Source organism: Salmo trutta, chromosome 28 (genome assembly GCF_901001165.1).
Source record: "Salmo trutta chromosome 28, fSalTru1.1, whole genome shotgun sequence".
In the NCBI taxonomy this organism is placed as follows: Eukaryota; Metazoa; Chordata; class Actinopteri; order Salmoniformes; family Salmonidae; genus Salmo; species Salmo trutta.
Genome location: NC_042984.1, coordinates 35,686,966 through 35,713,465, shown reverse-complemented (window position 1 = coordinate 35,713,465; position 26,500 = coordinate 35,686,966). Strand labels below are relative to the sequence as shown.

At 40.5% G+C, this 26,500-nt stretch overlaps 3 protein-coding genes across 12 annotated transcripts in view; 2 read left to right on the top strand and 1 right to left on the bottom strand.

Moving 5' to 3' along the window:
* Positions 1 to 158: 158 nt before the first annotated feature.
* zgc:154075 (Gfo/Idh/MocA family oxidoreductase) lies at positions 159 to 10,624 on the bottom strand. Of its 4 annotated transcripts, none has more exons than XM_029719808.1 (14): positions 10,518 to 10,624; positions 9,255 to 9,366; positions 8,914 to 8,998; positions 8,575 to 8,648; positions 8,321 to 8,380; positions 7,991 to 8,098; positions 5,652 to 5,708; positions 5,132 to 5,262; positions 4,974 to 5,028; positions 2,560 to 2,652; positions 2,215 to 2,349; positions 1,697 to 1,798; positions 1,140 to 1,301; positions 159 to 736 (listed from the first exon to the last, which is right to left on the bottom strand). In XM_029719808.1, exons 1-14 carry the CDS (start codon positions 10,622 to 10,624, stop codon positions 611 to 613), a joined length of 1,407 nt encoding a protein of 468 aa, XP_029575668.1. In that variant the 3' UTR covers positions 159 to 610. The 4 variants fall into 4 exon arrangements, with proteins under 4 accessions (XP_029575668.1, XP_029575669.1, XP_029575670.1 ...); XM_029719809.1 differs by having other exon boundaries at positions 9,255 to 9,363; XM_029719810.1 differs by lacking the exon at positions 10,518 to 10,624 and adding an exon at positions 9,920 to 10,058 and having other exon boundaries at positions 161 to 736.
* On the top strand, positions 9,634 to 12,491 carry LOC115166117 (transcription initiation factor TFIID subunit 10). 6 transcript variants are annotated; one of them, XM_029719823.1, is made up of 6 exons: positions 9,634 to 9,723; positions 10,833 to 10,992; positions 11,322 to 11,479; positions 11,726 to 11,790; positions 11,915 to 12,029; positions 12,193 to 12,491. In XM_029719823.1, the coding sequence occupies exons 2-6, from the start codon at positions 10,860 to 10,862 to the stop codon at positions 12,283 to 12,285; spliced, it is 564 nt and encodes a 187-aa protein (XP_029575683.1). In that variant the 5' UTR covers positions 9,634 to 9,723; positions 10,833 to 10,859; the 3' UTR covers positions 12,286 to 12,491. The 6 variants fall into 6 exon arrangements, with proteins under 6 accessions (XP_029575683.1, XP_029575682.1, XP_029575680.1 ...); XM_029719822.1 differs by lacking the exon at positions 9,634 to 9,723 and adding an exon at positions 9,770 to 9,815; XM_029719820.1 differs by lacking the exon at positions 9,634 to 9,723 and adding an exon at positions 9,876 to 9,990 and having other exon boundaries at positions 12,196 to 12,491.
* Positions 12,492 to 12,667: 176 nt separating this feature from the next.
* The window catches only part of ppih (peptidylprolyl isomerase H (cyclophilin H)), a 38,981-nt gene continuing 25,148 nt past the window's right edge, over positions 12,668 to 26,500 (top strand). Inside the window, exons 1-2 of one of the 2 annotated variants that reach the window (XM_029719826.1) lie at positions 12,716 to 12,849; positions 15,455 to 15,531. Coding sequence is in view for 1 of the 2 variants with exons in the window: in XM_029719825.1 (XP_029575685.1) it covers positions 12,784 to 12,849 (66 nt within the window). In the remaining variant the exon portion in view is untranslated. Of the gene's footprint in view, positions 12,850 to 15,454; positions 15,532 to 26,500 lie in introns of both variants that reach the window. The other variant, XM_029719825.1, reaches the window with a different exon arrangement.

Sequence of the window (26,500 nt, the reverse complement as noted above, 5' to 3'; positions counted from 1 at the left end):
TGCAACATGGTTCAACGCGCCAATAAATCAGCACAATCGTCTTTTTCGGTTTTCCAAATTGGCAGCGTCTTGGAGCAAGAATTGGTATCATCTATACTGTGCTAATGACGATACAAAAGAAGAGTAATGTAGAGCAAAGTACAATACGGCAAAAGAGGCATTTTTGGGGCGTATTTATAGATGTTTGCTTAGATAGGCTACATGTGTGTAATTTCAAAAGCACTTTCGAGGGGGCTTTGATTCCAGTTTCATACAAGATATTAGAACAAACACACAATCAACATTTTTAGAAAACTGGCTAAATATCTGATTCTTTGAAAATCAGTTTCTCACATAAAAACAGTTGCTGACATGGCAAACGGTACATACATCATCACATTTAGTTAAGAAAATCATTTTTATGGAATGTGCACATGAAACAATCCTTGAGAATTAAACAATCTCAACACTAGGCCTAGCTACAAATTACATACAGTAAAATGAAATATCCAGTTACTTCATAATGTTAATGTGCTGCCTGAGTGAGCTCTGTCATAATCATTAGAGTTGAATCATTAATGTTGATGATCAAAATGATTATGTCCCTTCACGTCACCGTTCATGTAGCCGTCTAGTCCTGGTCAGTCCCACAGAACACCACCTTGCTCTCCAGTCGAGCCCGCTCAGCCTCAAACACTAGCTTGTGGCTCAGTAGAGTCTCCTCTGGTCCGGAACGGATAAAAGATGCATCTCCACTCTGTACGCAACACACACACACACGCAAACACGAGTCACATTTTTTCCATCCACATGAGTGTAATGTAAGGTTACTATGAGTGATACTGCAAAGGTGTCATGACTGGTTTTTTAAAGGTGTTATGAATGCCTTTTGTATACCCCCTTCAGGTAAAGAGTTAGGCTAAGAGTTTTTACAGCACCCAATACCATTCTGTGATTTTATTGAACCAGGTACTGCAACAGTGTAAATTTCGCAATGGGGTTTGATTGAATCCTAACGAAGATCTAGATAACTCAAATAACATTTTGTTCCACGACATCAATGTATGATTAACACAAGCCTAAGTCAAAGCACAGATCTGAAGTTTAAAAAAATATTGTCCCTCAAAATGTTGACATTCACACAGGCTCCCAGCACTCACCGCCACAGCAGAGATGAAGGCTTCCACCAGTTGGTAGTCCGCCCCGCCGTGCCCGCCCATGCCAAAGGCCCCTGGGGCGCAAGTCTCTGCTGTGTGCTTGGTGGCCCTCCCTGTGAGGAAGTCAAACAATCGAATCTCATGTCCGTCACACGACAGCTCCCCCTATAGGAACAAAGCAATCATTACATGATAAGAATATGTTTGCAGGTTATCTTTATGTACTAAAATCAGACAGTAGCCAGATACATCCAGCTCTAGCTTTACTGCTACTACAAATACAGATGATTATTTATAAGGGTAAATATTCCAGAGAGAGATAAAGTTCATAAACTATGACACAGAAATTCGGGGTCAATAAACTATTGCAGTTTGTGCGTGTCCAATCAATATTCATAATCTCTCTCTTTCTATTCAATCCATATCCCTATCTTATTATCATATCACATTGATTTCAATCACACAAGTGGCATATTAATGATCAACAATTAATTATTCATAATGATTTAACTTGATCTTGGATTATTCAAGATTGTGTCTGGACTGGAGTGCTACAGTACCTTGCTGCCATAGATGGTGGTTCTCCGCTTACATATCTCCTCTGTAAATGCCACCATGGAAAAAGCAGCTGTAAGACCCCCTTCAAACTCCATGTTCACCACCTGTACACACAGGTACAACAAGGTGAGAGAAGAGAGATAAAGCGAGAGGAGCTGCGTCGACTTGAGCCAATATCAAATCCAAATCAAATCAAATGTTCTTTGTCACATGTGTTTAGCAGATGTTATTGCGGGTAAAGTGAAATGCTTGTATCCTTATTATTTCTGACCGAAGCATAAACTTAATTTAAATACAACAAAAGTGTGCAGGACATAATTTACAATTCTGTAACCTCTCTTCTGATACTCGGAATGGTCTGTTACGAAAGAGACACTTATTCTAACGGAGATATCCTGTTAAAATAAAGGTGAAATACCGAGTAATAAATAATAAGTGTAGATGTATAAATGTAGGATAACCCTTTTTCGAAGCATGGTTTCTCTGCGCTAGCGGCTAGCCAGATGGTGGTCAGTCTTACCTGGTTGGTGCAGACGTCGTTGTCACACTGGTAGACACAGCGACCGTACGGCCCTGATTTCAGAGCCTCGGTCACAGACTCAATGTCTGGGAGAGAGCTGGAACATATCACAGACACGGGCCAGCCCACACAGCCCTGAGAGACACACACAGACCGGGTTACTGTGAAGTGCTTTGTGATAACTGCTGATGTAAAAGGGGCTTTATAATTACATTTGATTGATTGACACAGATACACACACACACACGGTCATTTTCTATGTGCCTTCTAATTTACACTGCTTGCCCTGAATAATAATTGCCCCTCGTGGGACAAATCAAATGTAATTGACATGAATGGAAAAACCTGTTTGACTCTGTCCAGGTAGATCTTGCGTGCAGAATATGGGCAAGATTCCTCTACAGGGCAGTCTAGGCAGCGGTCTGCAGCACCTGGTGGCTGGAGGAAAAACTCTTTAGCACTGAATCACCTTTGACTATTCTAGGGTGGGTTTCCCGAAAGCGTCGTAGCATTCACATCATCTACAGCAAATCCGTTGTAGGCAATGGACGAAAGATGATCTTAGTGCTACAAAGCTTTTCGGAAACCCACCATTATACTATGTAGGACAAAATTTCCATTTCCAAGCTCATTGTGGACTTATGTTCCAAAGGGGCCAAAGAGGGTTGAGTACCTTTGACAGAATCAAAAACGATCTATAAACAAACATTAATACAACGAGTGATATCACAGAATGAATACAGTATGATTAGAAGGTAACTAAAAAGTGGAAATCAAATGTAAAAGCATGGACATCAGCTGCTTTGGGAGAGGTGGATGTAAGGCAGGAAACTGGGGTTGTGGTTGTGTGATGCAATGCTTTGTCAGCTATGTTTTTTCAGACAAAGAATCACCAGGAGTTAGTTACAGTCAGTTCTCAGGCTTATGGGGCAGCATCTGTTCTCCCACCGTATCGCCTGTGGTGTACTGTTATTCTGACACAGTGACTCTGTGTAAAGGTTGTATCAGCTGTTGCTGTAATGTTTTCCTTACCGATCCATATTTTCCCTAGTTAGGGTCCAAAAAGTAGTGAAATCAGTGATTCCAGTATATTAAAAACTAAACGATATATAAAGTATTTGAGATGGTACAGGAATTTGGATGCTAATATGTTAAAGTAACACATCAATTCATGTGTATGTAACAATGGTTGTCATCACTCCAGGGCCTGTATTGTTGTTCAATGGCATGCCAAACCCATTGTTTAAAACTATTTTGAGTTCATTCAGTGTCCAAAACAGACAAACATAGTTCTACCACTTTCTTTCTGATTACAGTGCATTCGGAAATATTCAGACCCCTTTACTTTTTCCACATTTTGTTACGTTACAGCCTCATTCTAAAATTGATTAAATTATCATTTTTCCCTCATCAATCTACACACAATACCCCGTAATGACAAAGCGAAAACAGGTTTTTAGATCTTTTTGCAAATAAAAACAATTTAAAAAATACCTTATTTACATAAATATTCAGACCATTTGCTATGACACTTGAAATTGAGCTCAGGTGCATCCTGTTTCCATTGATCATCCTTTAGATGTTTCTACAACTTGATTGGAGTCCACCTGTTGTAAATTCTATTGATTGGACATGATTTGGAAAGGCACACACCTGTCTAAATAAGTTCCCCCATAAGGTCCCACAAACCAAGCCATGAGGTCGGCAGAATTGTCCGTAGAGCCCCGAGACAAGATTGTGTCATTTGGAACCACCAAGACTCTTCCTAGAGCTGGCCACTTGGCCAAACTGAGCAATCGGTTGAGAAGGGCCTTGTTCAGAGAGGTGACCAAGAAACCGATGGTTACTCTGACAGAGTTCCAGAGTTCCTCTGTAGAGATGGGGGAACCTTCCGGAAGGACAACCATCTCTGCAGCAGTCCACCAATCAAGCATTTATGGTAGAATAGCCAGACGGAAGCCCCTCCTCAGTAAAAGGCACATGACAGCCCACTTAGAATTCACCAAAAGGCACCTAAAGGACTCTCAGACCATGAGAAACAAGAGTATCTGGTCTGATGAAACCAAGATTGAACTCTTTGGCCTGATGCCAAGCATCACATCTGGAGGAAACCAGGCACCACTCATCACTTGGCCAATACCATCCCTATGGTGAAGCATGGTGGTGGCAGCATCATGCTGTGGGGATGTTTTTCAGCGGCAGGGACTGGGAGACTAGTCAGGACCGAGGGAAAGATGAACGGAGCAAAGTACAGAGAGATCCTTGATGAAAACCTGCTCCAAAGCGATCAGGACCTGACTATGGCGAAGGTTCACTTTCCAACATGACAACGACCCTAAGCACACAGCTAAGACAACGCAGGAGTGGCTTCGGGACAAGTCTCTGAATGTCCTTGAGTGGCCCAACCAGAGCCCGGACTTGAACCCGATAGAATATCTCTGGAGACACCTGAAAATAGCTGTGCAGCGATGCACCCCATCCAACCTGACAGAGCTTGAGAGGATCTGCAGAGAAGAATGGGGGAAATGCCCCAAATACTGGTGTGCCAAGCTTGTAGCGTCATACTCAAGACTTGAGGCTGTAATTGCTGCCAAAGGTCTAAAAACCTGTTTTTGCTTTGTCATTATGGGGTACTGTGTGTAGATTGATAAGGGGGAAAACGATTTAATCCATTTTAGAATAAGGCTGTAATGTAACAAAATGTGAAAAAAGTGAAAGAGTCTGAATACTTTCCAAACGTATATGAGAAGACCACACACCCTTTTCTCTTTGCGGAAGTGACTGAGAGATCCAAATGATGACACTTTCAAACACCTGTGAAGAACAAGCTTTTTTTAATAGGGCTGTCAGTCGATCAAATAAATTAGTTGATTAACTTAGTTTATTTATAAAAAAAATTAAAACATTGCCTCTTTACCTTCGTCCTCCAGCCCAGTGATGTATCAAGTCAATGTCATGGCAGGATTTGGCCAGAAGTGCAAAAGAGCTCTCCGCCTCATTCCTCCAGTTCCCTCGAACAAAAGAGTGGGCAAAGTGAAAGAAACCAACCTAGAACAGAAGAAAGTAACCATGGAAATCTTTGCAGATACTTCAACCCATGCAGGCTGCATTGAGAGTAGAGTGGAGGCCACTATTCAAATGTACAATACTGTACGAAGACCTGGGTTCATATACTATTTGAAATCGTCCATAAATATAAGCGTTTGCGATAGCCTGTCTGGAGAGCCTAGTTGAGCGGGCTTTGCATTTTTGCAACTATTCTAGTAAGTGAAGTTTATTTATTTATTCTGTTGGTTCCACTGTGCACGGCAAGTTCGCTCAAACACAGATAAATTAAATAGTATTATTACTTTATTGTAATAGCACTTGAACCCAGGTCTGGCTATGCTCTATGTAAATTACGTAAAATTGACACAGTATTGTAAATACATCCCTACCGGTTCTAGGTGTTGAATATGGACCGGGTCTCCAATCGCTCCACTGTCCATCAGCACCTGTGGGGTCAATTCCAAAGCGTTGGCAACACACTATATGGTATAATTTTAGTGAATGATATTATAAATATGACTGGTGGAGTGATGTCACACATGCAGCTAACACAGACATATGGAAATGTCTGCTCTACCCAAAGTTTACAACCAATTAATTGCAGCATTACCACAAAAATGGAAGACGCAAGTAGAAGGGGAAAAAAGTAAGGAACTTGTATGTCGGCCCTGTATTAAAGAACATAAATGGTTAAAGAAAAGTGTGATAAATAAAAACATATACCAATTTCATTTAAGGACCAAAAAACTGACAGCTGTGCCATATAAATTGCAAAATAGTTGGGAAGAGATTTGATATACCCATTCCATGGCACAAGGTTTATGAATTGATACGCAAAACAACGCCGGATTCAAAACTTCAAATTTTTCTATTTAAATTAATATACAAACTTCTTGCAACTAATAGAATGTTATATATATGGCGGATACAATCTTCCCAGCTCTGCAGATTCTGCTGTGAGGAGGCAGAGTCATTAGATCATTTATTTTGGTATTGTCCATATGTACGTTTACGTCATTTAGCAGACGCTCTTATCCAGAGCGACTTACAAATTGGTGCATTCACCTTATGATATCCAGTGGAACAACCACTTTACAATAGTACATCTATATCTTTTTTGGGGGGAGGGTGGGGGTGGGGGTTAGAAGGATTACTTAATCCTATCCCAGGTATTCCTTAAAGAGGTGGGGTTTCAGGTGTCTCCGGAAGGTGGTGATTGACTCCACTGTCCTGGTGTCGTGAGGGAGCTTGTTCCACCATTGGGGTGCCAGAGCAGCGAACAATTTTGACTGGGCTGACCGGGAACTGTGCTTCCGCAGAGGTAGGGAGGTGAGCAGGCCAGAGGTGGATGAACGCAGTGCCCTTCTTTGGGTGTAGGGACTGATCAGAGCCTGAAGGTACGGAGGTGCCGTTCCCCTCACAGCTCCGTAGGCAAGCACCATGGTCTTGTAGCAGATGCGAGCTTCAACTGGAAGCCAGTGGAGTGTGCGGAGGAGTGGGGTGACGTGAGAGAACTTGGGAAGGTTGAACACCAGACGGGCTGCGGCGTTCTGGATGAGTTGTAGGGGTTTAATGGCACAGGCAGGGAGCCCCGCCAACAGCGAGTTGCAGTAATCCAGACGGGAGATGACAAGTGCCTGTATTAGGACCTGCGCCGCTTCCTGTGTGAGGCAGGGTCATACTCTGCGAATGTTGTAGAGCATGAACCTACAGGATCAGGTCACCGCTCGTTTTTGGTCACAGGTACAGGAATGGCTGAAGAATTGCAACATTTGCCTAGAACTAAGGCTGCAGATAGCAATACTGGGTGATTTGAAAAGCCATAGACAATCAATCACTAATATAATAATTATTTTAGCAAAAATGTTTATTTTTAATTTACAATCTGTAGAAGCTTTGAGAATAGAAAGGTTCAATTGTTTTGTGAAGCATCACAGCACAGTTGAAAAATATATGGCAAATACAAATCCGAAATGGATGGTGTTGAGAGATAGATGGGAGGGGTTGAATGGACCTGAAGGGTGGGACTAATAACAAGATAAACAATGTAAAACATACGGGGTCTGTAAAATGTATATAGGTTCAGAACTTTTTGTGAAATAGCACAGTTACAAATAGAAATCAAACTAGATGGACATCAGAAATAGAGGAAGGACTAAAAACAAACAAAAAAGAACTATTGTAAAATAGACTGTGTCTGTAAAATGTGTATAAGATGAATAAATTGAAGGTAAAAGCCGAAGTGTTTATTAGTTTACTCCAATTGGGGGATCGGTGGTAGGGTTTGCGGGGAATAATAAAGGTATATTTTTTTTAAAGTATGTATGTCTATAAAGGTAGGTGTATGTATATATGTGTATATGTATGCATGCGTGTATGGATTTATATATTTACCCAAAAAATATATGGGGGATTGGAAATGATGCAGACAATTACATTGATGGAAGCAATATTCTTTCCGCAATATTAAGCTGATCCACCCCTAAAAACAAAACAAAAAAAAACACACTATATGGCAGCCCTTCTCAAGATTGATTTGACTGCTTCTATCCCACGAGGAGTACCTTGTTACTAGGCATATTTTCACTCGAGCTCTGATTGGGCATTAAATCCAATCACAATAGCCACTATCCTAATGATGCTGGGTGAAAAAAACATTTGCCACGCAAAAAGCACAGATCTGTGCAAAACATACTGTAATATTTCAAATAAATGAATATACACTTACTTTTATCTTGTGTATGACAGGGTCATATCGGAGGACATGGCACACTGTTAGCATCACACCATTTTGAATGCAAGTTCTTACAATCTCTGTGCAGTCCTCAGCAGTTACCTAATATGAAAAAATATAAATTTGACACTGCACGTACACACGCCTGCACGCCCACAAAAACAAACACGGACAGACACAGACACACTCTTTCTATATCTCTAGATATGATTGATTGTATAAACTACGTGTACTGGGCTGGTATAGGATAGCTTAAATTATCTCGTCTTGATCAGACATCACAACAACATACATCGTTTTCACAGGGGTTGGGGGAACACTCACAGCCATGGGCTTCTCCAGAAGAATATGGTAGCCTTTCTTTGCCAGTGCCACAGCGGGGTTCTTGGCAAGAAGACAAGAACGCACACTCACTCAGAACAGCCATCATGGATTCTCAATCTAAGCCTGCTGTAGCATCAATGGGCAAAATACTAGACACTGAGCATCCTAAAATAGTTCTGTTGAAATGGTTGCTCAGATTCTGTGACATACCAAATTTGATTAATTGAGTAACAAGTATGCTCTACTACTATTACCTTATGTTGGCGGTCTGGGGTACAAATGAACACAGCATCTGCAAACTTGTCCCTTTGTACTATACCACGCCAATCTGGGAAAGAGGAATATAGGTAACATATGTCATAACACTTTTCATAACTGATTACAATGCATGCAAAATTATACTGGTTTGTACTTGACATTCAGAGACATAAGATGCCACGAGAGCTTATTTGTTATGACATGCTTGTGATAATATGACGCTGTTATGACGTATAGTTCAAATGAAGTGCTACCAAATAATCAATCCAGCGTATATCAAAAAGGAGAGGGAGAAAATGGGTGTGGACGGACAATTAAATATTTTTCACTCATACCAGCAAACACGTTGACATCTGCTATTCTGTGTTGTTTCTGAAGTTTCTCCCGTGCAAATTTCCTGGGGTCAGCCACTCCAATGACCTACAATTAATTTGAGTTATCATTGTTTCCATTATTATCATCATAATCATCATCATGACTTTTATGTAAAACCTTAGTCAAGACCGAATGGCTACTAATCGGTAGCACACTTCAATTCTGATGGAAAGAAGTGATGAATGATTTAGCCTAGCAGGGATGAAAGCCTATATCTTACTAAGATCAGATGGTCTACTCATTAAGTTATTTCAGTCAATATTGACAAGATCAGATGTAGAGAGATCTTGGGGAGCCTTACTCGCATGCGTTGAGGCTGGAGGGAGGCAAAGTGTGAGTATGTCTCCCCACGGTTCCCAGCTCCCACCACAATGACATCCACAGGTGATGCCATCCTGTCTTTCTGGGCCCTGCTTCAAAATGACAAAGACGCCAGTTCAAACCAGCCATGTTTCATTTATTGATGTATATGATGTTTAATGCTATTGTTTTTTTGTTGACTGAACAGGTTTGTGTAACAGATCATTTTCATGGTGAAAAAATTATTATAAAACAAATATTATTGTGCCTTGTTATATTTGAAGAATGACTAATTTCTTGTTTTCCTAGTTGTACTTCCTTTGTTTAATTTTACAATAATAATGTATTCGTTTAAACAAGGTTGTCACTAGTTAACACAGCCACAAAGTCAAAATTGGCCATGTTGTAAAAATTCATGCAAACAAATATGAGGTTTTTGGTCTTCATTCAAGGTTAGCAGTGTTGTTAAGGTAAGGTTTCAAATCTGATTTTAACTTGCTGATTACACCGGGCACGCATGTTGATTGTGTCCATCCACAGCAGACGCGATCAGGACATGCAGGTGGAAATATCATAAACGAACTCTGAACCAACTATATTAAGCTAGCGAACTTGCTGTTGCTAGCTAATTTGTCATGGGATATAAACATTGGGTTGTTATTTTACCTGAAATGCTCAGGATCCTATTTTTCCTGGATCTTTGTAGAACTGTGACCCATTTTGAGTCACACAAAATCGTGAGTTATCTAATCCGACAATTAATCCACAGATAAATGGGGAAATTTAGATAGTTTCTAGTAAAAATCTATGATGGGAGAGGCTGGATTTGCAGTGCGTCAATCCTCAAAAATAGAACCAAGACCTATTGCAGACCTATCTCGTAGGAGCTCGTTGACGCGCGCGAGCAGTTTGGGTGAAATGATTGAATAACATGTATGTGTACATTTATATGTAAGAAAATAAATTGTAGAAATAGGCGGGGTTTAGCCATAATTATAACTGTGACTGTGTTAACTAGTGACGATCTTTTAAACAAAGCATGAACGTTGTTTTCCTTTAATGACAATATAAAGTGACTGTCACATGATCATATAAAAATCAGCAATAGTAGGCTGAAGGTTAAACGTGGATGCAATGTTTCAACAACAAAAACACAACGACCATTATTCACGCCAGAGTATATCTTTGACCGTGTACAAAAAACGCGAAATTCAGATCTATCGTTTTTTTCTACAAACGTGTGCATACAATATAGGCTACCTACCTTAAAAACCGGTGGTCTTCAGTGAATCCAAGATTCGGTGGATGCATCTGAGCACATTCTTCTGGGGGGGAACGAATAGTAGGATAAGACATGGTTATGCCGGACATTGAAATCGATGCACACGGAAGGCGTGAAAATACAATTTTCGTAAGCTAACGCCACTGTTTGCTAGCACGATTATAGTGTACGAATGCTCTTTATTTTTCGCTATTTGCCCATACACTGTTGTAAAAGGGTGTTTTTGGCAGTTAATTTAACCCTTTCACTATAGCTAGCTAGCTAACTTAATTTTTTGATTTTGTCTATTTCACCAAGCGAACTGCGGTGCAGCCAGCAACCAATATGAACGTTGATACTCCACAGCCAGTCATACCAGGGGGCTCTAATTCAATTTCCTCGACATCCAGTAATTGCATTACTAACAACAATGCAGCAACTAATGTCAGCAGTATCCCCTCGGTTGCCATAAGTAATGGTAAGTATTTCCACTCATTTTGAGGTTATAAACAGCTTTATGAGCTGGCTTTAGACACGGTTACACAACACATGAATGGTCTGCTATTTACTAGCTAAGCAAACTAGATCAAAAGTGACTCAGAACTGTTGAAATTCTTTAAGTACAGTAGCCCACACATCATATAGCACTATACAAAACTTGAAACCCATCTTAGATCTAGCACGTTCATTGCTTGCTGCTTTGTGGAACAGTCCATAGCTTAGCCCAGAGCTGGACCTTGGCTATCAACATCTCAGCTACATTTAGGAAGATATTAAACCATGTCATTATATGTTTTTTTGTTTCAGCTCCAACCTCGGCTACCATGGCCACGCCATCATCTGACACATCAGTGTCCAACGGTGTCTATGTTCCCAGTGGCATTGCCAACGGCGATGTGAAGCCTGTAATCTCCACCACACCACTGGCTGACTTTCTCATGCAATTGGAGGACTACACTCCTACAGTGAGTCATACCCCTTTTTTAAAGTCGTAACATTAGTTCACGAGAAGACAAATGTAGATTACTTTTTTCGCATACCTAGGCTGATGTCGACAGTCAATTTACTTGTGTACATATTGCATATTTGGGTTAAGTAGTTTATATTTAGCATATAAATGTCCTTCCGGTATCAATTGTGGTGATGCTAGGGTACAAAATACCATACCAAAACACATCACAATGACTTCAGTCCAACCATTTGTTTGCCAGATCCCTGATGCAGTGACAGGCTACTATCTCAACCGGGCCGGCTTTGAGGCGTCTGATCCGCGAATGTAAGCCTCATCTTGTTTACCTCTTTACCTGCAAAGTGTCCTCTCCATCTTTTAGCTTTTACACCAGTTATAGCAACTAATTTGAGCGCCAAACGTAAACATTATATATGCCCATCGTTTTCAGAATCCGTTTGGTCTCCCTAGCAGCTCAGAAATTCATCTCAGACATTGCTAACGATGCCCTGCAGCATTGTAAAATGAAGGGCACTGCCTCTGGGAGCTCCAGGAACAAGACAAAGGTTGGTGTATTTCTGATGGTATTGAAACATAACATGGGCTATACATCTCAGTGAATGAACACATTAACTGTTTACATGAGTTGCACAGAATTATTCATGCACAAGTATGACTGTATTGTTGATTGGTTTCTCACTACGTCATCCCACCTCTTCTCTCCCAAAGCAGGACAAGAAGTACACATTGACCATGGAGGACCTCTCCCCTGCCCTGTCTGAGTATGGCATCAACGTAAAGAAACCTCACTACTTCACATAGGATATTGGCATATGCAGTCTGGCAGCTTCTGCTGTTTTTGCGCCTCATAAACCCCTTATGATGGTCCTTTAGGATGGCCATGGAATGTTAATTGCAGTCACTCTTTTGTTCTGTTTTTTTTTTCTTCCAAGTAGAGCATGCTTTGCTTTGTATGAATTTGAGCTTGTAATATTTTATTGAGACAAATAAAATGTTCAGCAATTACTTATTTCTGACTTTGTGCTTTTTTTATTTATGTACAAGGAGAAGAGTTATGGGTCGTTTATAAACTCTATTGATTTGGACGCGATAACACGAGTACCCCCACAAAATGTTTTCTTGAGTGAGGGCAATCAGTAATGTTTGTCCATGGAAGTGAGCCGTAGTAATTGTCTACCCGCGGCTACCGTAGATTTAGGAACCGCAGTTCTTTTTGAATTAGTTCGCTAATGGCATGCTTTCGGCTAACCACTGAATAGTTTCACGTATTGTTTTACTTGTGCGTGAAAATAAATAACAATGAATGTTCAGCCTTCTAACCCCAACAACCCGATTGTGTTCTTTGATGTCACCATTGGAGGACAAGTGAGTAACTAGTTTTATTGCTTTCATAGCTATGAAATGGCCAGCTAGCACGTTGTTGGCTAGCCTGCCAGCTAACGTTAGTTAACTTCCCCCAAAAATGTAATTATGACAAATCTAGCTAGCCATCACGTTGAGGCTCAAAAACATCCCATATAATATGTAGACATGTGGTCTCAAGCAATAGATAGCACTTCGTACGTTAGCTAACGTTACGTGATAATAGTTGATTTGTAGTAACTACGAATGTTCTAAACCCAAAGGCGCAACATCGCGAGACTTCCGGGAACGCTTGCGAAACAGATCAAGCTTTGCGGAATGAGAGAAGTGAAACATTCTCCCTTTGAGAAAACGAACTACTCTGAAGATGCAACGTAGAGTCGAGCTAATGTCTTAATTATTTTAACATGTTATAAAGAAAGAGACAAACTGACACGTTTTCATTTTCGTCAAACTGCTTCTCCAATAGAAATTCCCCATCACACTCGTGGGCGATGTCATGGCGACGTTGGCTTAAGTTCATGCGGAGAACACGTAATCATGCGCAGTTCGTCGTGAGATAGGCCGGATGACGTTTCTCTTCATGAACTTAGCTAGCCAACGTCATTACATCGCCTACAAGTGTGATTGGAGCTTTCTATTGGAGAATACGTTTTTAGCCTATCTTCATACTGTTTTGTCTTTGAGAAAGGCAAAAACAGTATCAAAGGTTTTTATTAATAACCTAAGATGGACCACAGCCTGTCGTTTCCAATGGGAGAAAATCAGTGGCGCAGCAGTCTAAGGCACTGCAACCCAGTGCTAGAGGCGTCACAACAGACCTTGGTTCGATCCTGGGCTGTATCACAACTGGCCGTGATTGGGAGAGCCATAGGGCAGTGCACAATTGGCCCAGCGTCGTTAGGGTTTGGCCGGGGTAGGCCGTCATTGTAAATAAGAATTTCTTCCTAACTGACTTGCCTAGTTAAACAAAATAAAAACAAGCGAGGAGATGGGCAGAGCAAAGCATGAGCTAGCAATATCCTATTGGGACGTTCTAGCAAGTATTTGCATATTTCCGTTTGGGAATGGCTACTTCGTGAAGTGCGTGTTTGCAATAACTCAATTCAGCCTTTTTTATATATATATATATATATATATATATATATATATATATATATATATATATATATATATATATATATATATATATATATATATATATATATATATATATATAAATTTTGGCAAAGGGCAAAGTCTACAAAACGTGGTCCACTCTGTTTGTAGCAGATAGTTTTGGAAACAAAACTGTATTGAGATCAAATGTTTCATCGATGAGTAAATTAGCAGCATTCTGGCCACTGGGCTTCCTCTCATTAACATATAGTGAGTGGAAATGCCAACTGGATGCTTCACATTTATACATCTGGTGAAATATCTGGTTCATTGTTCCATCTGTGACAGTACAGTATGTAGATAGCCAGAAAGTGCTGCTCCAGTAGAAATCCCCGATTACACTTGTAGGCAATGACATAGGAAAGAAATAGTAATGCTTTCTTTCTTTATTTTATTTATTTCACCTTTATTTAACCAGGTAGGCTAATTGAGAACAAGTTCTCATTTGCAACTGCGACCTGGCCAAGATAAAGCATAGCAATTCGACACATACACCAACGCATGGAATAAACAAAACATACAGTCAATTATACAGTAGAACAAAAGAAAACAAAAAGTCTATATACTGTGAGTGCAAATTAGGTAAGTTAAGGCAATGGTGGCGAAGTAATTACATTATAGCAATTAAACACTGAAATGGTAGATGTGCAGAAGATGAATGTGCAAGTAGAGATACTGGGGTGCAAAGGAGCAAGATAAATAAATAAATACAGTATGGGGATGAGGTAGGTAGATAGATGGGCTGTTTACAGATGGGCTATGTACAGGTGCAGTGATCTGTGAGCTGCTCTGACAGCTGGTGCTTAAAGCTAGTGAGGGAGATATGAGTCTCCAGCTTCAGTGATTTTTGCAGTTCGTTCCAGTCAATGGCAGCAGAGAACTGGAAGGAAAGATGACCAAAGGAGGAATTGGCTTTGGGGGTGACCAGTAGAGGTCGACCGATTATGATTTTTCAACGCCGATACCGATTATTGGCGGACCAAAAAAGCTGATACCGATTAATCGGCCGATTTATTATTTTTTTGTAATAATGACAATTACAACAATACTGAATGAACACTTATTTTAACTTAATACATCAATAAAATCAATTTAGCCTCAAATAAATAATGAAACATGTTCAATTTGGTTTAAATAATGCAAAAACAAAGTGTTGGAGAAGAAAGTAAAAGCGCAATATGTGCCATGTAAGAAAGCTAATGTTTAAGTGCCTTGCTCAGAACATGGGAACATATGAAAGCTGGTGGTTCCTTTTAACATGAGTCTTCAATATTCCCAGGTAAGAAGTTTTAGGTTGTAGTTATTATAGGAATTATAGGACTATTTCTCTCTATACGATTTGTATTTCATATACCTTTGACTATTGGATGTTATTTTGGGCACTTTAGTATTGCCAGTGTAACAGTATAGCTTCCGTCCCTCTCCTCGCTCCTACCTGGGCTCAAACCAGGAACACATCGACAACAGCCACCCTCGAAGCAGCGTTACCCATGCAGAGGAAGGGAAACAACTACTCCAAGTCTCAGAGTGAATGACGTTTGAAACGCTATTAGTGTGCACCCGGCTAACTAGCTAGCCATTTCACATCGGTTACACCAGCCTAATCTTGGGAGTTGACAGGCTTGAAGGGGTGGGTATAATTTGTGGAATGTTCCAACAGGAATCTGTTCCAAAAAATGTAAAGTAAAAGGTTGCCAACCAACAACGCATACAAAGTAGCAACGCATACAAACCTAGCTAACTAGCTGCCGAATAGGCATCAACTCACCACGTAGCTTATTCTTAATGTTTGTCCATAGGCAAACAGACATGTGAGGAGAGACATTTTTCGGAATAAACGTGATGAGTGAAAGACGCAATGAAATAGACCACTCCCTACCCGGTATCTGATTCTGCAGCTATACAACTTTGTATGCGTTGTTTTTTGGAAACCTTGTTATTTACGAAGTTTTTGGAATAGATTCCTGTTGGAACGTTCCACAAATTATACCCACCCAGGTTGAAGTCATAAACAGCGCAATGCTTGAAGCACAGCGAAGGGCTGTTTGAATGAATGCTTACGAGCCTGCTGCTGCCTACTACCGCTCAGTCAGACTGCTGTATCAAATCATAAACTTAATTATAATATAATAAACGCACAGAAATACGAGCCTTAGGTCATTAATATGGTCGAATCCGGAAACTATCATCTCGAAAACCAAAGTTTTTTGTTTTTTTCTTTCAGTGACATACGGAACCGTTCCGTATTTTATCTAACGGGTGGCTAAGTCTAAATATTCCTGTTAGGCATTGATGTTTATGGTTAGGTACATTGGTGCAACGACAGTACTTTTTTCGCAAATGCGCTTGTTAAATCAACACCCGTTTGTCGAAGTAGGCTGTGATTCAATGAAAATTAACAGGCACCGCATCGATTATATGCAACGCAGGACACGTTAGATAAACTAGTAATATCATCAACCATGTGTAGTTAACTAGTGATTATGTTAAGATTGATAGTTTTTTTATAAGTCTAATGCTAGCTAGCAACTTACCTTTGCTTCTTGCTGCCCTCGCGTAACAAGTAGTCAGCCTGTTAATCCTTGTGGAGTGCAATGTAAGGCAGGTGGTTAGAGCGTTGGACTGTAACCGAAGGTTGCAAAAACGAATCCCCCCTGAACAAGGCAGTTAACCCCCGTTTCTAGGCCGTCATTGTAAATAAGAATGTGTTCTTAATCTGACTTGCCTAGTTAAATAATGGTATAAAAAAATATATAATAATAATACATTGAAAAATTATTATTATTATTATTTTTTTAAACGGCAAATCGGTGGCCAAAAATACCGATTACCGATTGTTATGAAAACTTGAAATCGGCCCTAATTAATCGGCCATTCCGATTAATCGGTCGACCTCTAGTGACCAGTGAGATATACCTGTTGGAGCGCGTGCTACGAGTGGGTGCTGCTATGGTGACCAGTGAGCTGAGATAAGGCGGGGCTTTACATAGCAGAGACTTGTAGATAGCCTGTAGCCAGTGGGCTTGGCGACGAGTATGAAGCGAGGGCCAACCAACGGAGAGCGTACAGGTCGCAATGGTGGGTAGTGTATGGGGCTTTGGTGACAAAACGGAGGGCACTGTGATAGACTGCATCCAGTTTGTTGAGTAGAGTGTTGGAGGCTATTTTATAGATGGCATCGCCGAAGTCGAGAATCGGTAGGATGGTGAGTTTTACAAGGGTATGTTTGGCAGCATGAGTGAAGGATGCTTTGTTGCTAAATAGGAAGCCGATTCTAGATTTAATTTTGGATTGGAGATGCTTAATGTGAGTCTGGAAGGAGAGTTTACAGTCTAACCAGACACCCAGGTATTTGTAGTTGTCCAGGTATTCTAAGTCAGAGCCGTCCAGAGTAGTGATGCTGGACGGGCGAGCAGGTGCAGGCAGTGACGATTGAATAGCACTAACTTGTATGCACTAACCCCGCCATGGTTCGTTGGACAAAGTTAATGTAGAAATTAATGAACTACAATCCCAACGCTCTGTTTTAAAGTTAAGAAAGGTTATTAATCCTCACTAGAGTTAAGGTTTCGGAAACCTTTGGAACTTTCATATAAGCAAGAAATAATCTTTCAAATATAAAAGATAGGCTTACTGTGTGCGGTTTAGCAAAGTAGCGCCCAGCTGTTTTTACACACCGCTTCGCTATGACACATCCTCTGACTTTGCGGTTGCATTTCCAATGGACCATTCAATTTCACATTTCCGTCTAGATCGCGTTTCTCAAAATACAGCAGGGTGCAACTTTCCTAAACTGCGTACAGTTAAGTGTATCTTTTTACAAGTATTATTTATATATATATATATTTTAATTCTCGCCTATATGAAAGTTAAGTTCCAAGTGTTTTTAAAGTTGTATCGCATGCCAGGCGTATTTGTGTTTCGACAGAGCATTTCCCTCACAAGGCTCAAGGGGATGTCCAATGGTTCAATGTAATGCAATGGAATTGATTTTATGAGTAAGGGCTAGTGGTTCTCCAAAAAACAGAATATTCGGAAAGATATTAAATCCACATTTTGTATCAAATAAAAAATGTTGCTTTCGTGTGTCTTTGTTTTGGTCGCACTGTCTGATGCACTGTTATCTACTTCTAAACGTGGCCACGTGGCGTAGAAACGACTAGTTCCTGCAAAGATGTTGTGAAATGCAACATGTCTGGCAGGTGAAATGGTGAGGGAACTACTCACTCAGTGCAAAATGTGGATTTAATATTTTTCTGAATTTTGTCTGGTTTATCGAGAACCATTTGCAACTGGACACACATTTAGAAGATACAATTTTCTTCCGAATTGAGAACAAAGTAGGTAAGCACAGGTTAGTAGAACATTTGCCTGGAATGCTTTACACTAGCTACTTATCAACGAGTATCGCTCAGCTGGAACGCAGATAGTAATGATCAGACTAGCCAATAATTTATTAGCTAGCATTGTGGCTCTCCTAGCCTAGTCAGCATGGCTATGGGTCTCCAGGACTATAGGTCAGGGGTGTTCGAATCCCAGCCTGGAGGTCCAGACTAATAGTGCTGGTTTTCTGTTGCACCCACTGCACAGAGTTGTGTGGCGTCCACTCCTAGGTCTAAATCAGTCCTTGTTTAGAGGGGAAGAATGAATGAAAATCAGCAGTGGAACTGGGCTGGTTTTGAGGTCCAGATTCGAGGTTTCCTTTGGTAAGAGGAATTTGGAATTTGACTCTTTCCTCTCCACCAGATACACTAAATAATAGGCAGCCATTCATATTTTAATGTAATCTGACACAAGAAAGTTTGGTCATGACTCATGAGGACATTGCCCGTTTGACATGACCAGCAGATGGAGTCTGTTACCAATATTGTGAATTTTGTTAGGGCAGTTGGACATTTGTCGCTTTATGAAAAACACACAGCGTACTTGGCAGGAAAGGGCTGGACTGTGTCATCACATTTGATGACTTAAAGCTGGTTTTTAATTGTGTGTAGGACTACACTAGGGGCTCAATTCAATCATTGTTGTACAGTAGCAGTCTTTCCTCATGGTCAATATAGGCCATTCCATGGTTGCATAGCCCAAAATGTTTTGGTGTCTCAGATTGTTCTGGCAATTCTCACAGAAACTTATACTGAACTAAAATATAAACGCAACATGTAAAGTGTTGGTCCCATGTTTCATGAGCTGAAAAAAAAAAGCCAGACATTTTCCACACACATCTTATTCCTCTCAAATGTTGTGCACAAATTTGTTTACATCCCTCATAGTGAGCATTTCTCCTTTGCCCAGATAATTCATCCACCTGACAGGTGTGGCATATCAAGAAGCTGATTAAACAACATGATCATTACACAGGTGTCACACAATGCCAGAGATGTCTCAAGTTTTGAGGGAGTGTGCAGTTGGCATGCGGACTGCAGGAATGTCCACCGGAGTTGTTGCCATAGAATTTAATATTCATTTCTCTATCATAAGCAGCCTCCAACATCGTTTTATAGAATTTGGCAGTATGTCCAACCGGCCTCACAACCGCAGTCTACGCCATGCCAGCCCAGGACCTCCACATCCGGCTTCTTCACCTGCGGGATCGTCTGAGACCAGCCACCTGGGCAGCTGATGAAACTGAGGAGTATTTCTGTCTGTAATAAAGCCCTTTTGTACGGGAAAAACTAATTCTGATTGGATGGGCCTGGCTCCCCAGTCTTGTGAAATCCATAGATTAAGGCCTAAAGAATTATTTCCTTATATGAACTGTAACTCGGTGAAATGTTGCGTTTCTATATTTTTGTTCAGTATATTTGGGGGGGAAGGATGCTTGATATGCTTTTTACATTTGTAAAATAAACCATATTTAAGAAAATTGAGAAAGTGGCAATTTTAGGCCCTTTTTAGACCTATACATGCCCCCTGTAAGACATAATGGTCTGTAAACCGTACATTATACACACTACCTTTGTTTCATTATACTCGGTTGAAGCTATATGAGTGAAAAAAGTAAGCATGAGTCATTTGGCACATTGTGGATATAGGATACTCCATCTTATTCCTGCACAATAGGCCTGGCTGCCATTGAAAGATTTAGGTTGATGTATCCTTAGTTGTAATGCATCATTGAATTTGCAAATGGTGTAGTCAGTGTGAGGAAGTTAGTTTGTAAAACAAGAAATAGACCTATGAGAGTTTGTTTTATACACCACATATTTCTGGACAAACCAGACCTACAAGAAAGTCTCTACCATTGTCCTAAAAAGAAAGGTCATTCTCACAAAATTGACATTTGACAAAACAATTCTCAAGTGTCATTTTTCACAATTTCCTCTTTGATCACTTATCTATTTCATACTTTTTATTTATTGATCAGATATTATTCATTTTACCACTATTTCCAGTACCAACGCAAAGATTCTCATTACTGCTCATTACCAAGTCCAAAAAAGTTAAACAAATCAATGTGTAATATTTTAAAAACATTTCTTACTTAATGAAAAGGCCGGAGTTAAACATAACACTGAAAATAAAAATATTGAAAATGTCATTATTAAAATGTATTTAATTTATCTCATTACTGTTATTATTATATATACACTACCGTTCAAAAGTTTGGGGTCACTTAGAAATGTCCTTGTTTTTTGAAAGAAAAGCTATTTTCTTTTGTCCATTTAAAATAACATCAAATTGATCAGAAATACAGTATACATTGTTAATGTTGTAAATGACTATTGTAGCTGGAAACGGCAGATTTAAAAAAAAAAATGGAATATCTACGTAGGTGTACAGTGGCCCACTATCAGCAACCATCACTCCTGTGTTCCTATGGCACATTGTGTTAGATAATCCAAGTTTATCATTTTAAAAGGCTAATTGATCATTAGAACACACTTTTGTAATTATGTTAGCACAGCTGAAAACTGTTGTCTGATTAATGTTCACATTTGGATAAAGAACAAAATCACACTATTACATTAAGTATACATTGCTAAAGTATAGGTTTTAAATTGTATTTTTCCTTTATATTGGTGCATTACGGTAATGATGAGCAGGTTTTGGAGATGAGACTGCATGTTTCAGTAATGAGTGTTTGCCATTGAAAAACCGTACTAATCTCTTTCAGAGATTCAGTAATCCAACAAATGATCAGCGTCATTTGTTAATCCCAAATTATTTGCATCATACTAAAATATCCCTTATTTCAGTATAAGTACTGTAATTACATGCATGACTTAAGGGTAACAAAGGGAATTAAAATGTTTTTTTTTAAGTCTTTTACAGGTGATATTGGTGTATTAGGACGTGGATAGGTGTGGTTGTAAGGTTTTTTCGATGCATTTCTGGATTGAATGGGATCCTATGGGCAAATTGGATAATACTTTATAGGCATATTGTATCTAAATATGTGAGATATGGACCAAAAACTGTCTTGGGTTATCGAACAGCATTATATGTAAGTGTGAAAACCGATAACAGTCAAAATGGGGGATATCCTCCTTTAAGTGATGGGATTGGGTCCCGTGTGGCTCAGTTGGTAGTGCATGGTGTTTGCAACGCCAGGGTTGTGGGTTCGATTCCCACGGGGGACCAGTACGGGGGGAAAAGTATGAAATGTATGCATTCACTACTGTAAGTCGCTCTGGATAAGAGCGTCTGCTAAATGACTAAAATGTAAAATGGGATTGCTCTTTGCTGAAACACAAACTGCAGATTTTGTCTTGAAGTAAGTTACATGGGGTTTGTACACCCCATTTTCTGGGGGGGACAAACCATACTTATTCAAATTAATGTTGTTTTACCCAAAAATCTATACAATAGTTGTAAATAGTGGTTCTAGTAAATAAAGTTACCAACACAGCACACCCATTAAATATACATTAGAATTAGCATAATACCTAAATTATAAAGGTTCTCGTTGCCAAAACGGACCTCAAAATTACATGGTAATCAAATTTGTGTTTTAGTAATGAGGCCCTTAAATATTGGCTAAACCGGCCACACTCGTACGCAGGCTTGCACATTTTGCTTTTGTCTAGCTGCACCAGGAGCGATCGGGACAAGCAAGTTGAAATATCAAAACAAACTCTGAACCAATTATATTACTTTGGGGGCAGGACGATGTGGTTAGTGCCTTTTCCTGGTTACATTTTTGACTGGAAAATGTATTCCGATTCTTCTGATTTCACCACGATTGAGGAGTGGTAACATGGGTAAGTACAAGGGACTGAGATATAATCACTAATTCAGTTGACATTAATTGATCAGGTAGTGATTTAGCAGGTAGGAAATAATGCTAGCAATACAGCAGACCTTGAGGTTCAGTATTCAGTGCCCAATAAAATGTGTAATCAATTCAAATGTATTATAACTTAGCTTACATCCAGCCAAGAAGGTATCAAGAATGATCATATTTTCATGTATTTCCATTCTTTCTGATTGTTTACCCCAGAACCGTTGGGTTGGGTCTTACGTAGATGCCTTACAAAAGTGTCATGGGGGGACTTCCGTCTGATTTTGCACAATTCAACATCTGTGAAGAGTAAAATAGACATGATTGTTAACCAATAACCAAATATTTATTTTGTCATTACCAGGTACTTGGCATCTGGAGGCTCTATTTTCAGCCTGGCCTTCACCTATCGTCTTTGAATCGATTATGGAGACCTTTTGAGGCCATATGTCGTCAGCATCCATCCTCCTCTCAATCTGCCGTGACCTACTGAGGAAACCTAGATACAAACTGCTCGAGCTTAAGAAGAAATTGGACTTTCCCAATTGTTTGGGATTGGTTGACAGAACCTATTATGATCACCAAACTCAGGGCGATGTTTCTTTAATTATAAAGGAACCCTTTCTGTGGTGCTACTCGCCCTTGTGGATGCCAACTAAGGCTTCACAGCTATTCAAGTTGGGGGATTTTGGAGAAACGCCGGAGTCTATGCCAACTCTCCAATTGGAAGGGGAATGTGGTCAAAAACCCTGCAGGTGCCCCAAGATGCCTTTCTGCCTGGGTGTGAAGAGTTGGGAAATATACCATACGCAATGGTGGGGGATGCTGCATTCCCTCTAAAGCCCTACCCAGGGCTCTAAAGTGCGACCGATTTAGTTGCATATGCGGCAAAATATTTAGCTGTGCGACCAGGAGTTTTGTTTGGGAGCACTGTGCGACTTTGAAGAAGATCTCCCAGATAATTGTGGTAATGATAAGGCATCGCTCTACCGTTGTTTCCGAGTGCCCGAGAAAATCGTTAGCGTCATGGTTGCACAATTACTTCAGAGAACTGCTTGCCTCTAGCCCAACCAGGTTAACGGATTTGACCTATATTACCCACGCGACATTCTTATATAGATTTTGTTCAGTCATGTCACCTCATTGACTAACTTTACCAGTATATCCGAACATTTGGGGTCACAGAAACAACGTTTCTTCAGGAGATCAATGATTAAATAACAGATCTTTCATGACAAACATAATGTTTTTAAAGAGACGGCGTAAAATGTAAAAACCTAATATTCCACATATGGCTTATATGACATAAAATTTCAATGACAGGTATTCATATCAACATTTTAGCTTTTATAATAAACTAATGTATTTACAGTTTTACATAGTGCATTCGGAAAGTATTCAGACCCCTTGACTATTTTTTCAAATTTTGTTAAAGATTTATTCTAAAATGGATTAAATAGTTTTCCCCCCTCAATCAACACACAATACCTCATAATGACAAAGCAGAAACCGTAAAAAAAAAAGTTTTGTTAAAACTGGACATATCACATTTACACAAGTATTCAGACCCTTTACTCAGTACTTTGTTGAAGCACCCTTGGCAGTGATTACAGCCTCGCGTCTTCTTGGGAATGACGCCACAAGCTTGGCACACATGTATTTGGGGAGTTTCTACTATTCTTCTCTGCAGTTCCTCTCAAACTCTGTCAGGTTGGATGGGGAGTGTCACTGCACAGCTATTTTCAAGTCTCTTCAGAGATGTTCTATTGGGTTCAAGTCCGGGCTCTGACTGGGCCACTCAAGGACATTCAGAGTTGTCCCCATGCCACTCCTGCTTTGTCTTGGCTGTGTGCTTAGGGGTCGTTGTCCTGTTGAAAGTTGAACCTTTTGCCCAAGTCTGATGTCCTGAGCGCTCTGGAGCAGGTTTTTTATCAAGGATATCTCTATACTTTGCTCCGTTCAGCTTTCCCTCGATCCTGATTAGTCTCCGAGTCCCTGTCGCTGAAAAACATTCCCATAGCATGATGCTGCCACCACCATGCTTCACCGTAGGGATGGTGCCAGGTTTCCTCCAGACGTGACGATTGGCATTCAGACCAAAGAGTTCAATCTTGGTTTCATCAGACCAGAGAATCTTGTTTGTCATGGTCTGAGAGTCTTTAGGTGCCTTTTGGCAAACTCCAAGCGAGCTGTCATGTGCCTTTTACTGAAGAGTGGCTTCTGTCTGGACACCCTACCATAAAGGCCTGATTGGCTGAGTGCTGCAGAGATGGTCGTCCTTCTGGAAGGTTATCCCATTTCTACAGAGGAACTCTGGAGCTCTGTCAGAATGACCATCGGTTTCTTGGTCGCCTCCCTGACCAAGGCCCTTCTCCCCCGATTGCTCCGTTTGGTCGTCAGCGAGCTCTAGGAAGAGTCTTGGTGGTTCCAAACTTCTTCCATTTAAGAATGGAGGCCACTGTGTTCTTGGGGACCTTCAGTGCTGCATAGTGGTTTTGGCACCCTTCCCCAGATCTGTACCTCGAAACAATCCTGTCTTGGAGCTCTATCAACAATTCCGTCAACCTCATGGCTTGGTTTTTGCTCTGACATGCACTGTCAACTGTGGGACCTTATTTAGACAGGTGTGTGCCTGTAAATAAGGTGTCTGTTTTTTGTTTTTTTTATACATTTGCAAACATTTCTAAAAACCTGTTTTCACTGTGTAATTATTGGGTATTGTGTGTAGTAGATTCATGAGGAAAACAATTAATTTAATCCATTTTAGAAAAAGGCTGAAATGTAAGAAATTTGGAAAAAGGTCAAGGGGTCTGAATACTTTCTGAATGCCCTGTATTAGTTTGTAGGGGCATAAAGTGTGCTTTCGAAAATAGCTAGAATTCATAAAGGCTGTATCTCAATCAATCAAGGAAGTATTCATTTCTGGTTCTCTTAAATTTCATGTGGTGCTCTTAACTTTTTTAAGTTGGGCGCACCGGTGCTACCAATGAAAAATCTTAATGTAAAGCCTTGGCCCTACCTGATGAGGCCATAGGCCGGGCACAACATCAGCTACGTGAAACAAATATTCAACTATCGTCTCTGTTCGGGATCCCTGCGGCCAGATACAGTGGGAGAAAAAAGTATTTGATCCCCTGCTGATTTTGTACGTTTGCCCACTGATAAAGAAAGGATCAGTCTAATTTTAATGGTAGGTTTATTTGAACAGTGAGAGACATAATAACAACAAAAATATCCAGAAAAACGCATGTCAAAAATATTATAAATTGATTTGCATTTTAATGAGGGGAATAAGTATTTGACCCCCTCTCAATCAGAAAGATTTCTGGCTCCCAGGTGTCTTTTATACAGGTAACGAGCTGAGATTAGGAGCACACTCTTAAAGGAGTGCTCCTAATCTCAGCTTGTTACCTGTATAAAAGACACCTGTCCACAGAAGCAATCAATCAATCAGATTCCAAACTCTCCACCATGGCCAAGACCAAAGAGCTCTCCAATGATGTCAGGGACAAGATTGTAGACCTACACAAGGCTGGAATGGGCTACAAGACCATCGCCAAGCAGCTTGGTGAGAAGGTGACAACAGTTGGTGCGATTATTTGCAAATGGAAGAAACACAAAAGAGCTGTCAATATCCCTCGGCCTGGGGCTCCATGCAAGATCTCACCTCGTGGGGTTGCAATGATCATGAGAACGGTGAGGAATCAGCCCAGAACTATACGGGAGGATCTTGTCAATGATCTCAAGGCAGCTGGGACCATAGTCACCAAGAAAACAATTGGTAACACACTACGCCGTGAAGGACTGAAATCCTGCAGCACCCGCAAGGTCCCCATGCTCAAGAATACATATTCATGCCCGTCTGAAGTTTGCCAATGAACATCTGAATGATTGAGGACAACTGGGTGAAAGTGTTGTGGTCAGATGAGACCAAAATGGAGCTCTTTGGCATCAACTCAACTCGCCGTGTTTGGAGGAGGAGGAATGCTGCCTATGACCCCAAGAACACCATCTCCACCGTCAAACATGGAGGTGGAAACATTATGCTTTGGGGGTGTTTTTCTGCTAAGGGGACCGGACAACTTCACCGCATCAAAGGGACGATGGATGGGGCCATGTACCGTCAAATCTTGGGCGAGAACATCCTTCCCTCAGCCAGGGCATTGAAAATGGGTCGTAGATGGGTATTCCAGCATGACAATGACCCAAAACACGCGGCCAAGGCAACAAAGGAGTGGCTCAAGAAGAAGCACATTAAGGTCCTGGAGTGGCCTA

Coding starts and splice junctions, on each gene's coding strand:
- LOC115166117 (XM_029719819.1), top strand. CDS start 9,889: ATGGGATATAAACATTGGGTTGTTATTTTACCTGAAATGCTCAGGATC. Junction 10,993..11,321: donor CTCGGTTGCCATAAGTAATG/GTAAGTATTTCC, acceptor TTTTTGTTTCAG/CTCCAACCTCGGCTACCATG. Junction 12,030..12,192: donor GCTCCAGGAACAAGACAAAG/GTTGGTGTATTT, acceptor TCTCTCCCAAAG/CAGGACAAGAAGTACACATT.
- zgc:154075 (XM_029719808.1), bottom strand. CDS start 10,624: ATGTCCGGCATAACCATGTCTTATCCTACTATTCGTTCCCCCCCAGAA. Junction 2,653..4,973: donor ACTTCCGCAAAGAGAAAAGG/GTGTGTGGTCTT, acceptor TTTTTCCTCCAG/CCACCAGGTGCTGCAGACCG. Junction 1,302..1,696: donor CCACCATCTATGGCAGCAAG/GTACTGTAGCAC, acceptor TTGTTCCTATAG/GGGGAGCTGTCGTGTGACGG.